Raw genomic sequence first — 14,595 nt, forward strand, 5'->3', positions numbered from 1 at the left:
AAACAGTAAATTAAAGCAGCAGTTCTGCCATATTTACTGTTTTGAATGTTTATTAGCAGCGACTGCGCCCATCTAAAGTGACGTGTACGAGTGCTAACGTCATCGGAGCGAGAGCGTTTCATTCATATAAAGTGCCTTGCAAAAGTATTCGGCCCCCTTGAACCTTGCAACCTTTCGCCACATTTCAGGCTTCAAACATAAAGATATAAAATTTTAATTTTTTGTCAAAAATCAACAACAAGTGGGACACAATCGGGAAGTGGAACAACATTTATTGGATAATTTCAACTTTTTTCACAAATAAAAAACTGAAAAGTGGGGCATGCAATATTATTCGGCCCCCTTGCGTTAATACTTTGTAGCGCCACCTTTTGCTCCAATTACAGCTGCAAGTCGCTTGGGGTATGTTTCTATCAGTTTTGCACATCGAGAGACTGACATTCTTCCTTGCAAAACAGCTCGAGATCAGTGAGGTTGGATGGAGAGTGTTTGTGAACAGGAGTCTTCAGCTCTTTCCACAGATTCTCGATTGGATTCAGGTCTGGACTTTGACTTGGCCATTCTAACACCTGGATACGTTTATTTTTGAACCATTCCATTGTAGATTTGGCTTTATGTTTTGGATCATTGTCCTGTTGGAAGATAAATCTCCGTCCCAGTCTCAGGTCTTGTGCAGATACCAACAGGTTTTCTTCCAGAATGTTCCTGTATTTGGCTGCATCCATCTTCCCGTCAATTTTAACCATCTTCCCTGTCCCTGCTGAAGAAAAGCAGGCCCAAACCATGATGCTGCCACCACCATGTTTGACAGTGGGGATGGTGTGTTCAGGGTGATGAGCTGTGTTGCTTTTATGCCAAACATATCATTTTGCATTGTGGCCAAAAAGTTCAATTTTGGTTTCATCTGACCAGAGCACCTTCTTCCACATGTTTGATGTGTCTCCCAGGTGGCTTGTGGCAAACTTTAAATGAGACTTTTTATGGATATCTTTGAGAAATGGCTTTCTTCTTGCCACTCTTCCATAAAGGCCAGATTTGTGCAGTGTACGACTGATTGTTGTCCTATGGACAGACTCTCCCACCTCAGCTGTAGATCTCTGCAGTTCATCCAGAGTGATCATGGGCCTCTTGGCTGCATCTCTGATCAGTTTTCTCCTTGTTTGAGAAGAAAGTTTGGAAGGACGGCCGGGTCTTGGTAGATTTGCAGTGGTCTGATGCTCCTTCCATTTCAATATGAGGGCTTGCACAGTGCTCCTTGAGATGTTTAAAGCTTGGGAAATCTTTTTGTATCCAAATCCGGCTTTAAACTTCTCCACAACAGTATCTCGGACCTGCCTGGTGTGTTCCTTGGTTTTCATAATGCTCTCTGCACTTTAAACAGAACCCTGAGACTATCACAGAGCAGGTGCATTTATACGGAGACTTGATTACACACAGGTGGATTCTATTTATCATCATCGGTCATTTAGGACAACATTGGATCATTCAGAGATCCTCACTGAACTTCTGGAGTGAGTTTGCTGCACTGAAAGTAAAGGGGCCGAATAATATTGCACGCCCCTCTTTTCAGTTTTTTATTTGTTAAAAAAGTTTCAATTATCCAATAAATGTTGTTCTACTTCACGATTGTGTCCCACTTGTTGTTGATTCTTGACAAAAAAATTAAATTTCATATCTTTATGTTTGAAGCCTGAAATGTGGCGAAAGGTTGCAAGATTCAAGGGGGCCGAATACTTTTGCAAGGCACTGTAGTTGCGGAGCAATCCCCGCAATGGTATCCTTCCGCTTTGGAGGCCGGAATCAAAAGTTTGCTTCTTCGGCTTCCGTTTTCGCTGTCACCATGTGAAGGTGAGGCCATTCCGCAACACAACAGTTGAAACTTGGTGTCGCAGCGTCACCATTCAAATTACCCATAAATTTTGAAGAGTACATGCAGTATTGTGCTTCATCGATGCGTTATTTCCTAATACACTCCAAATCCAAAAATGTAATTTTAGTTCCGCATCGGTACCAATACCAGTCTCGACATCGGTGCAACACACAGTTTAATTTTTAATCTTCCATGTTTATGCATTGTTTTGGTTCAGCCTATATCATAAATCAATGATTCAATCAGATAAAGTTCAATAAAATGTAGATGGACTATTATCTTTTTACTTATAATGCCATTTGTAGAATAATCATAAAAGTAATTGGTAAAATAAAAGTCATATATATTTTAGCCTGCAACTCATTGGCTGGTATTAGCGCGATGGACGTCCAATCAGTTTGAACTTGAGGGGAACGATCGCCGTCAGTAGCAGTGGACGAGTAAATTGGGAAAATCTCATAAGTCACGGTCCCTGGCTCACATACCCAGCGGGAAGGCCTGCCTGAATGGCCGCCATCTCCCTGAGAGTTTGCTCTGAGTAGAGGCCGATGGGCGAGTTATACTGCTTCCTACTGGTCGCCTCTGGGGGCGCCGGCGATGCACCGCCCACCGTCAGGCGACCGTTCACCTGCGACCGCGGCAAAAAAATGTACAGACATGACAAATTTCAAAATGATCTCATTTTTACTTCTCTGTTCTCACGTGATCTAATTGTTACTCTGATGGAGTGAAATGCTGAATGTGATTTCGATTCAACCGTTAACTCATTGGCTGCCATTGACGGCGGTGGCCGCCTAAACACGTAGCTAGTTTAATTCATCATTCAATGAGTTTATCAGTAGTAGATGTCCAATCCATTGGCTCAAATGGATTGGATGTCTATCACTGTCAATTGCGGCCAATGGGTATAAGTAGTCAAATTGGAAGTACTGTTGTTTTTAAGGAGCACCCACCAAAATTCAAAGGAAAACTTTTTTTTTGTCCAGATAGAAGTGAAAATACATGGTAATTCAAAGTTAATGGGGAAAAAGGGGGAAATTACATTAGCGATTTTACAATATCTAATACAATATCTTTCTTCTCTATTTAAATTTTAACGATGAAATGAGTCTCTTGGACAAATACAACTTAAATTTTGTAAAATTACCACTACTTAAAAAAAAAAACGGGGAAAAATGCATCTTTGTTCTTCTAGTTCAACCAGGTTTTTTTTTAATTGACTTTGTTGTCCATTTTCTGTGAATTAGGTTACTTTTAAATTTGTACACTTGGCAGTTGCGTTTCAATGGAACTTGGATTTAAAATTCTCTCATTGGGACTCCAAAATGTTAACAATTTTTATTGAATTAATATTAACAATTATACTGTATAATAATGAATCATGATCACAATTTAATCCTAAAAATAATTGTAATTTGTATTTATTCTACATGTTTTAATGTTAATTTTAGTTTCAGTGTGTCTTTAGTCAAATAGTTTAATAATGCTTTAAATTCAACATCGCAAGCGTAAATTTGTTGTTCTGATGCCTTATGGGATAGCTCACCTGCTGGTGAGGGATCATGGAGATACCGGCGTCAATTCTGGGCGTTGGCATGACAACGGGACGTTTGGACCTGCGCGGAGACAGAAAAACTCGCTACAGATTCTGTGGTTTTGTCAAGCAATTTATTGGTCAATATGCTTCACGATCTTATACCATCATTTCTAAGAAAGCACACCTTTCCCCCCAGGTTGTTCTTTGAAACAAGTGACCCCAATGGCTCATTGTTAACCTGTGGACGTCATGGTAACGCTTCAAGAAGCAAAGCGCATGTCACACCTTTTACTTATGACGACGAAATGACCCTGAAATGAACGAATGCGCGAATAAACATCATCTCCACACGTCAAATAAAATCCAACCTTGTCCTCATCGTCTTATCTGCCTCACCCGGAGCGCCGACACTCGGTTATGAAACGGCGCTCCCAGCTCAGCCCGCGCTGACATTCATTTCCTCATTCATCTTATCAGATCATATTTTGCCGAAAAAAAAGCTTGGGGGCAAACAGGAGGTCACATCCACCTTAAAACAATTTCTCTCTTAGCTCCTGTATATTCGCTGCCATTGACAGCGAAAGATGTCCAATTCATTTGGCCTGGGAGGTTTAGAGATTACTTTTATAATTTTTTAAATTAATTTTAAAAAATAATAAAATAAAAATCCTTAAAGTAAAATAATTAAAAGAATTGAAAAATGATTAATTAAAAAAAAAAAAAATCAACTGCTATTATGGCAATAAACTTCCAATCCATATTGAACATTTTTATTAATATTATTTTTCAATAATCTAAAATATATAACATATATAATTACAAATATTATTTAATAAATAAATAAATAAATAAATAAACATTTTGAAAATTTAACACATTGGTTACCAAAAGACGCCCAATTCATTTTGACTGGGAGGACTGGCAGCAAATGTTTCCTTTTATAATGTTTTTATTTAAAAAAAAAAACTTACACAATCAAAAATAATTAAAAAATAAATGTAATACACAAAGTAAAAATGAAAAAAATTAACAGCGATAGAATGATGGTTGCCATCCCATGCCATGCCATATCGTAGTCAATGGCAGCTGAACCACTCTTCCAACTGGACACCTTTCTTTTCATATGCAAAATTGTGAAAAGCTCATTTTCTAAGCAGATAAACAGTATCAGTCACTTTAAACAAATAAAAAATAGTTGCTAAAAGTCTCGGAAAAGTCACTAAATAGTAACAAAATTGCTTTTTTCAAAGTATGCCAACATGTAACGTGTCCCGACCCCCCAGGATCAACATCTAATCGTGTGTGGGGGACGCATGGCTCTTCATATCAGCTCCCATCTTTTGAGCTTGTATGACCATTATTATTTGTATTATTGCTTTTCTTTCCCTCTGAGCTCTTACTTGGTCATGGTGAGCGACAGGTTGTAGTTGGCCATCTTGATCTTGTTCTGAGCCTCCAAGTGGGTCATGCCGTCCGTGTTGGCACCGTCGATGGCCATGATGACGTCGCCCTGAACCAGGTTGGCGTGCGCCGCTTTGCTGCCAGGTGTGATCTGAACAAATATGTCAGACACACAAATAATTAAATGTTTTTTCTCTGACAAAATGTTTTATTTTTTAATTTCCGAATAAAAAGTTTTAACCACCTACAACTGTAAGCCCCCAGTGTACGCCTTTGTACATGGTATACAGGAATTATTGATTGATCAATAATATCTTTAATAACCAAATAAACACATGTCAACACACCAAACTGTGTTCTCATTGATGTGCAGCAGCCAGATACCACAAGTTGCACTCATCTTCTCACACACTTTAAATCCACTTTAAAAAAACAAAACAAAAATAACACGTCACTACATTTACAAAGAAGAAAAAAATATAAAAATATAATCCACTTGAAGAAGAAGAAAATCCATGCCATCTAAGTTTGAAGTAGACCAAGTCCCTTTTAAAAATCCCTGCCATTGTGATACACGCAAGCCCAGATCTAACAGATAGCGCTGTAGCATAACGGCTTTGTTGCAGCACACTGTGGCAATCCATTCTCTTTAAATCAAAACAAAGTGAAAACACCCAGGGCAAGCCTGAAACGGTTCGTGTGTAATGGGATCAAGAATCAGAAATAAATATCCTGGGCAATAAAGTCTTCAGTGCTGTTTGATAAAGGCAAGTCAGCACTAGCGTCCTCTTGTCATAGGAAACAGTGGATGGAGCATCAGATAGAATTCTATTCATCTATAAAATACATACGTTTTTGATGAAGTCCGACGAAGCTTCTGGCAAGTTTGTCGGCAGTACAATAATAGCAAAGAACAAAATTTGGATATCCATTCTTTTAAAATATGTCTATAATCCATGATGAGAGTTGTTCAAGTTACTCTGAAAAGTCGTCATAGTTACTTCTCTGAGAAACTAATTACTTTGCTAGTTATTCAATTATGAAAGTAACTACTGTAAAAAATAATAATATAGAAAACGGTTTCAAACGTGTTTTTGTTGTTCTGCCGTACAGTAAGAGAAAAGACAACTTCGTCCTAACACTACGAAATGTAATGGAACAATAAAACTTGCAGAGATTTTGACAGGCAGTCAGGCAGCTTTAGTTTGATAAATTTGCCTTCAAAACAAAAGTTGCTGTACAATAAGATACAGTACATACAATTATAACAACAATAGTCAGGGGTGTGTATTGCCGCATAGCTGGCGATACGATTTGTATTAGGGGTGTGACAAAATATCGAAATGGTGATATATCATGATAATATGTATCCCAAAAGGTTATCGATATGCTCCTGCCAAGAATCGAGATATCGTTTTAAAAAGGTGTCAATGTCTAAAAAATAAATAAATTAAATGGAACCAAGAAGTTGCTAACCAAAATCTTCTACCATAATAGTGTCTGCTAATTCTAAGGCTGCATTAACGGTGCTCGACGCCCAATCCATTTAGCCTGGGAACGTTTGTTCATTCGAGACCAGAGTATTCACAGTCATTCTGTCCCATTTTCAGGGCATTTACAGGTCACTTGCTGTTCATTTTAGGGCATTTACAGGTCATTTTCTGTTGAGTTTGAGTCACTGCCTATTCATTTGGGTGATTCCCAGGTCACTTCCTGTTCTGTAACTAAACATAAACAGGAAGTGACCCATAAAATACCCCCAAATCAATAGGAAGTAACTGGAAATCAATAGGTAAATAAACTTAAATGGCCCAAAATTACTTTAATTAATCATTGCCTGGCATTGGCTGCCACTGACAGCCATAGACGTTCATTTGACGATCCGTTTGAAGTGGAACCACCCTCCCAGTTCAAATGGATTGGACGTCTACTATTGATAAACTCTTCCCAATTCACAGCAGAAGCTAATTTGTCTGTTTGTTAGTTGTTTGTAGAATATCCTAGAATGATTTCCTGACCAATGTATCGATCATCGTTGTATCGCCATATCGTCAGATCATCGTTATCGTGAGCTCTGTATCGCAAATCGTATCGCATCGTGAGGTACCAAGAGGTTCCCACTCCTAATTTGTATTGCTATTTACAGGTCACAATTTGATCCCAGTTAATCTCGATACTACACTTGATGGCGATTATTGCGATATTTGTGTATCACTGCAGAAAAAACAATCAAAATGGACATAAGTACATTTATATCAATTTATTCCTGAATCATCAACCAGCACTGAAGCAAAAATGTTTTTGTTTTGTTTGAAAAACACATGGCTTTCATTATCTTTTTTAGTGCAAACCTGCTTTAGTCAAAACCTGCTTAAATGCAGGATTCTAAATACTCCATGCCTCCATTTTTGCAGGTCAAAGCCAAAATGAGCCCAAATTTAAGACTTATAAAAGAATTAATCCAAGGAACCACTGCAGGGCGACGTACACAAATCTCTACTTGGATTAGTCTAATGTTGTTGTTACTTCAGCAAATGGCAAGGCAAAGCTGCTGTGCGCTGCCAACTACTGGACAGGAGTAGAAGTGCAGCCACTGTTTTTTTTAAAATTTATTTCCACCAAAAACACACGGGTAGGGATCGATACAGACGGATTTAGAATTGATACGAGAATTGCATGACGTAATATCGCAATATATCTCAGAATCGATTATTTTTTAATACCCCTAACAAGACTATTAATCCACTGATGACATTGTCAACAAAACCTACCCTACTCTGTCTGTGACTGTCTCTGATTGGCTTAACCCAGGCGTGTCCAAACTATTCCACATAGGGTCGCAGTGGGTGCTGGATTTCATTCGAACAAAACAAGACGACACCTTTTCACCAATCTGGTGTCTGAAAAATGTAATCAGTTGATTGCAGTCAGGTGCTTCTTGTTTTAGCAGAAATGTCATTGGTTAAACTGTCTGTGCTCAATTGGTAGGAACAAAAACCAGGACCCACAGCATTCACTTGAGGAGTGTTTTGGACACTCCTGGCTTACCCTCGCATCTTGCCCTTTGTTAGCCAATCAATAATCTCTTCTGGGACATGCTGTGTTCAAGTTAGAGAGACAAGAGCCACGAGGACTCTGAGGTGAGTATGAGATCACAAAGCTGTCAACAGAGAACATCACAGATACAGAGCAGCAGAGACATCTGTAAAATGACAGATTCACATGCCATGGCGCTACAAGTGGATGTGGTGTTGGTGAATATTACGAAACAGTTGTGAACTTGGACCTTGTTACCTGCATCCTGCATTGTGGCGTGTGAGCGCTGCCAAGGTTCAGTTGAATAAAAGTCAATCACATTTGCTCACAGTGTGTCTCACGTGCATTCATAAGTACCAATAAAATATACGCTGGGAGACTTTGCAAACTAAAAAAAAAATTCTTAAAAACAGCAACAACAAATCTCTGCTTACACCCAAAAAAAAAATGATGATGTGAAACAAGACGGTTATCACAATTGTTACGAGAGTATCGGGTGGCGCCGCCCTAGGAAGCCTTGGCAGCTGTCGACAGACACGCTTGCACTTTTTGCCCCCTTTGTGGTCGCTGTGCTATTTGCAGCCGCTGACCCACAAGCCAGCACCTCTGAACTTTCCACCTGGACAAGTCACTTACAAAAAAACAGGAATAAAATCATCTAGAAATGCAAATGTTGCCAGTATCCATCCGCTTAAAAGCAGCCATTTGCTGCCATTAATGACGCTTACACGAGGAAAGAGTTATAATCCTTTTTGTTTTCATGTTATATAAAGAAACGCAATCATTTAATAAGTTCATAAAATATGTAAAATGATCAGTGTGGAACATTCATGAGTTTGACATTTGTAATAAGCATGAGATGAATATTATGAAATATGAATATTAAATACTAGTTTTCATGAATGATACTAATAAATAGATCTAAAATTAATATACAGTTTAATTGGTCATTGATAATGTGAAAGAAAAAATCCTAAATAATGGTTTGCTATAATGTGGATAACATGAAAAAAAAAATGATAGCGTAAGAAGTCTCAAATTGGCTCATGTTCAAGTGTTTAAATGAGTTATTAACTCATTAGCTGCCATTGAGGGCACTAGATGACCATCCATTTTTACCGGGAGAGCTGGCAGTGATCATTCTAACACATCCAGCCCCCTCAGTCAAATTGGATTAGACTTCTATCACTGTCAATGGCAGTGCAACATGATCACTGAATGCCAGCCATCCCAGTTCAAATGGATTTGATGTCTGTCACTGTCAATCACAGTGAATGTGGTAAATTAATAAAAGGAATGCAAACGATGCTAGCAAAAGTCAGTTATGACATCCAGCAGGGTTCCATGCTTAGACCACAATTAATCACACAAGTGCAATAACATAATGTTGTACTGCATGTGACATCTGATAATGGCATTAAAAATATGTGCATCTATAAAGGTTTATCTCCCAAAGTGAGTGAGTGTTACTGAGTAGACTAAAATATCTATGGAGGTTATCTTGGCCATCTTAAAGTAACTACAGTGACCCCACACGCTCGTAACAGTAGATGCTAACAGAGGGGCTAACTGATAAGATGTGTGTGTGCGTGTGTGTGGGTGTGTTGGCCAACCTTTATTAGCTAAAAATGGCAACATGCCTGTCAACACATGCTGTAACAGCAGCTAACACTGAGCACTGCTACTTAGTTCAAGTGGGCTGTTAACTTCAATGTACTGTACACATACTGTACCGCGTCTGCATTCCTTTTGCTCACATTTGGAAGTGGAATGCAAAAGTGGGTCAAAAAAAAAAAAAAAAAAAAAAAAAAAAAAAAAAAAATTGAGAGCTAAATCCAGCTATTACCTGTTAAAATGGATTGGATGTCTGTTGCTGTCAATGGCAGTGAAAGAGTTAAAATAATGAGGTGATAAAAAAATAAAGAAATAATTATTTGACATCGTATAATGTGTGTCACAATTATTAGCACCCCTGGTGTTAGTACTTTGTACAACCCCCTTTTGCCAACAAAACAGCACCTAATCTTCTCTTATAATGTTTCACAAAATGGGAAAAGACTAAAAGAGGGATCTTCAGCCATTCCTCTTTGCAGAATCTCTCTAAATCATCCAGAGACCTGGGTCCTCTCCTCTGTACTCTCCTCTTCAGCTCACCCCCCAGTTTTTCAATGGGGTTGAGGTCTGGGGACTGAGATGGCCATGGGAGGAGCTTGATTTTGTGTGTGGTGAACCATTTCTGTGTAGATTTGGCCATATGTTTAGGGTCATTATCTTGCTGAAAGACCCAGTGACGACCCATCTTCAGCTTTCAGGCAAAGGGCAACAGATTTTGATTTAAAATGTCCTGGTATTTCAAAGCATTCATGATGCCATGCACCCTAATAAGGTTCCCAGGGCCTTTGGAACCGAAACAGCCGCACAGCATCACTGAACCACCCCCATACTTCACAGTGGGTATGAGGTGCTTTTCAGCATGCGCATCTTTCGTGGCACGCCAGACCCACTTAGAGTGTTTGTTGCCAAAAAGCTCAATCTTGGTCTCATCTGACCAAAGCACACGGTCCCAGTTGAAGCCCCAATACCGCTTGGCGAACTCCAGACGTTTGCGTTTATGATTGAGAGTGAGGAAAGGTTTTCTCCGTGCATGACTCCCAAACAGCTTGTTGGCGTGTAGACAGCACCTCATACCCACTGTGAAGCATGGGGGTGCGTCTGTTGCCCTCTGCCCGAAAGCTGAAGATAGGTCGTCATTGGGTCTTTCAGCAAGACAATGACCCCAAACATATGGCCAAATCTACACAGAAATGGTTCACCACACACAAAATCAAGCTCCTCCCATGGCCATCTCAGTCCCCAGACCTCAACCCCATTGAAAACCTGTGGAGTGAGCTGAAGAGGAGAGTACAGAGGAGAGGACTCAGTCTCTGGATGATTTAGAGAGATTCCGCAAAGAGGAATGGCTGAAGATCCCTCTTTCTGTCTTTTCCCAGCTTGTGAAACATTATAGGAGAAAATTAGGTGCTGTTTTGTTGGCAAAAGGGGGTTGTACAAAGTGTTAACACCAGGGGTGCTAATAATTGTGACACACATTATTTGATGTCAAATAATTATTTCTTTATGTGGGATTTTTTCCCCACTGAATAAATGCACTTGTATTGAAGGTTGGATTTTTCTCTTTTTTTCCCATTAAGGTCCCATATTATTTAGGGGAAAAAATTATTAGAAGCTAAAAAACACATAATTATTATAAATCCAATAATTATGGAGGGAACTGTATATATATATACATATATATACATATATATATATATATATAAAGAAACAAACTGAAAATACTTTAATACTGTATGGTAAATGAAAAAAGTGGTGAAAAAGTTTGGAAAATAACTGCAAAGTTAAATTAAAATGACTGAATAAATTATTAAAAACGAGAAAATTAAGCTTTAACCACCACCCAAGAAATAAGGAAAAAAAGCTGGTAAAATGTAACCAAGATGAAATATTTGGAAAAATCTGATTTTGCTATGGAAAACAGTCATACAATATATTAAATGGTTACATAATATTCCAAAGTCTAACTTTTCTAAGAGGATACTATATGGTTCTGATCCACATTTCCAACTCAATTGTGAAGCCTACAGTCATAGAAAAATAAATAACATGACTTATATTTGAACCGATGAGTCAACTAATCACAAAAATAACAGCGACTTATCTAGACATGTGCCGATTACCGGTTTAAAGGTATACTGTGGTATGAAAACATCAAGGTTTCAAAACCGCAACAATTTTCCGTCATACCGTCTCTAAGGTATTTTTTATGTCCCAAAAATACATGGAGAAATCCTCCGCTTGCAGCTGCAAGGTTCAACCCTCCCCCACTGGTTGTTGCTCAGTGTCAGTGAGTCAGCTGTGCTACACGGTGGCTAGAGCAGGTGAAACTCCTGAACTTTTTCCGGCATGGAAGAAAACGTAATTGCTGTTATGGAAATACTTCAACTACAGAAAAGTTACAGACGGCCGCGGCTTAGGGGAGGAAGGCCAACCGACATATAAAACATGTTTGCGGAAGGTGGCTGCTGAGGAGGCAATACCTCCAATATGATTTCGCATCTTTACAAAATTAAAGGTTAGTAAACACTGTCATCAACATTTCCCACCAGCTACGAGAGTTATATCCAGCGTGTTTAGTCCTACGAGAGTTAACTCCAGCGTGTTTAGTTTGTCTAGTGATGGTAAAACGTGTATTTTTTCTCTCTGGCAACTGTCTGTGTTGAGAAAGAGAGTGTGTGTAGCAGCACAAGCCAAACTTTTTACAGCACAAACAAGCACAAATGTAGCACAAACGATTGACTTAATTTTTATATAAATTTTGCATCTGATGGGGGGCCAACTTCACGGAGGTCTTTACTTGCATTACTTTTGTTCAACGTTTAAGTCAGAAAGGACAATTTTTTGCTAAGTTAGAAAAAAAAAAAAACTATAAAAACCTGTTGTTTGTTTACATACATGGCTATCACATCACCAAAAAGTCATGTCAACATATGTGTTACTTGCAGCCAGTGAGTCCTCTATCAAGTGTTAAACTTGTTCGTCTTTTGTTCTTAGTGTCTCTTTGAAAAAATAGGGGGAAGGAAAAAAAAAAACCCAATCAAAAACCGAACTTCCTGAGAAAGCATCTCATCGTTTGATGGAGTCACATTTGATAAAAAGATGAGTAATGAGTCGGGCCAGGGTGCGGTTTCACACGTTCTACAAAGTCAGTCAGTCACTCACTCACTCCCAGGGTAAAGCAGCTAAAAGATTTCCCACTTGCATATCATTCGGAGTCAGTTATCACAGATGCTTAAAAGAGCAGATGTCTTTCTGCATGCTCACATCCTCAAAATTCCGATGTCTCCATATAAAATATTATCGATTTCAAACAGATTATCATTGAAATATCACCTGTTGAACTCAATGGCTACCATTGACGGTGCTAGACGTCCAATTCATTTGGACTGGGATGGGCGAATCAACAAAGATGAGCATTCACAGCCAGTACTCCCAGTTTGAATAAATTGACGTCTGTTGTAGTCAATAGAAGGCAATGAGTTAAATAATTGGAAATTATGAATGAAAAAAAAAAAAAAAAAACGAGGGAGTTGTTTTCGTTAATATCTGAATTGTTATATAGTTGTTATCAAACATTTTCTTAAAAAATAAACTGATATGAGTCAAGTTCTTTTTCACTGAAATAAGTTTCTACATTTTTTTAAATGAAAATAGTTGCTCTGCCTTTCAAGGGTTAAACATTTTCCGCACTGTCAAAATTAAATATTCAACAGTAAATATTCTCCAAATTTTAATTGATTCATTTTTCTTATTTTTTTATTCAAAACAAAAAAAAGGAGGAGTAAGTATTCTGCATATTTCTGTATTCCTCAATTAAATCAGATGATTATTTTGTAATGGATCAAAATGAAATATTTGCAAACATCTTCTTTTACTTTGGAAAGCACTCATGCAGTTCCATAATAATTGATAGCCCAACTTTTCTCATTGCATCATTTTTGTCTCCGGTATACATTTATAGCTAAAATGCAGTTTTTTGCTTCCATTGTTCAGCTAAAATGTTCAAGCCAGAGTAATATATCGTCATCAGTCGAATTATTGCAAAAATAATGGCCTAAGTAATAAACTATCAAAATATTCTTTTGTAACACCCCTAGTGTCAAGCATAAAAAATGATGAAAAGTCAGCATAAGGGAAGTCACATCCTGTGGACTGGTCACCACAAAGACAGTTAAAGTGCAAGAGGGCATCTGGACTGGATTGGAGGCAACGTAACATGGTGACACCCTGACTCTGGGCTTTTCAGTTGGTCTATTCCGAGCGCACGTGAAACCAACACCGCTCCACTTTTAGGTCCTTGCTGATCCGCTTTCAACCGCCCCTGACGAATGCCGGCAGCTGCCACGCCCTCATTCCCCCCGTCACTTCTCCGTTGCCCCCAAAAGACTTCACCTCTCAGAACACAATCCAATGTGGAAGTGACTCGTCGTCGTATACATTACTGTATTTTGTAAATGTATATTTTGTTTAAGGGTGGGAACCTCTGGGTACTTCGCGATCAGATTTAAAATACAAGGCTCACGATTAATGATTACACAAGTAATAAACAGATGAACAAGCTCTTTTGATTCTTCTGCTGTGAACTGAATTGAGTTTATCACTAGTAAGCGTCCAATTTATTTGAACTGGGAGGGTGGCAGTGAATGAACAAATGTTTCATCCCTCCCACTTCAAATGGATTGGATGTCTATTTCCATCATTGGCATCCAGAGCAAACAATACTTTTAATTTTGGGGCATTTGAGGTCATTTTGCTGTTAATTTTGGGGCATTTATGGGTCACTTCCTGTTTATTTCGGGGCATTCATGGGTCACATCCTGTTTGTAACCCAAAATCAACAGGAATTTGATTTCACCCCAAATGAAAAGGAAATGACTCAAACTCAACAGAAAGGGGCCTATAAATGCCCCGAAAATTGCAAAGACTGGCTGCGAATTAGGGCTGAACGTTATTGGAAAAAAACTTACTTGCGACTTTTTAAGGGTTTGCGATATATTGCGATATACTGTATATTGCTATATTAAAACAAGAAGAATTTTCACCAGATGACTTGAATATCTCTGGGAAACTTTGGTGGACTCACCATGTTTTTGTATTAGTGTATTGCATTCAGTATTTTATCAGATTCCCCCTTGTT

At 38.5% G+C, this 14,595-nt stretch overlaps 1 protein-coding gene across 3 annotated transcripts in view; it reads right to left on the reverse strand.

Annotated features, from left to right (window-relative positions):
* Positions 1 to 14,595, reverse strand: part of LOC130922624 (LIM domain-binding protein 3-like) — a 53,402-nt gene that overhangs the window by 16,229 nt on the left and 22,578 nt on the right. For all 3 annotated transcript variants that reach the window (XM_057847508.1, XM_057847509.1, XM_057847510.1), the window contains exons 4-5: positions 4,808 to 4,959; positions 3,417 to 3,486 (exon numbers count right to left, since the gene is read on the reverse strand). In XM_057847508.1, coding sequence (XP_057703491.1) covers positions 3,417 to 3,486; positions 4,808 to 4,959 — 222 coding nt within the window. The remainder of the gene's footprint in view (positions 1 to 3,416; positions 3,487 to 4,807; positions 4,960 to 14,595) is intronic.

This window comes from Corythoichthys intestinalis, chromosome 10, assembly GCF_030265065.1.
Source record: "Corythoichthys intestinalis isolate RoL2023-P3 chromosome 10, ASM3026506v1, whole genome shotgun sequence".
Taxonomy (NCBI): Eukaryota; Metazoa; Chordata; class Actinopteri; order Syngnathiformes; family Syngnathidae; genus Corythoichthys; species Corythoichthys intestinalis.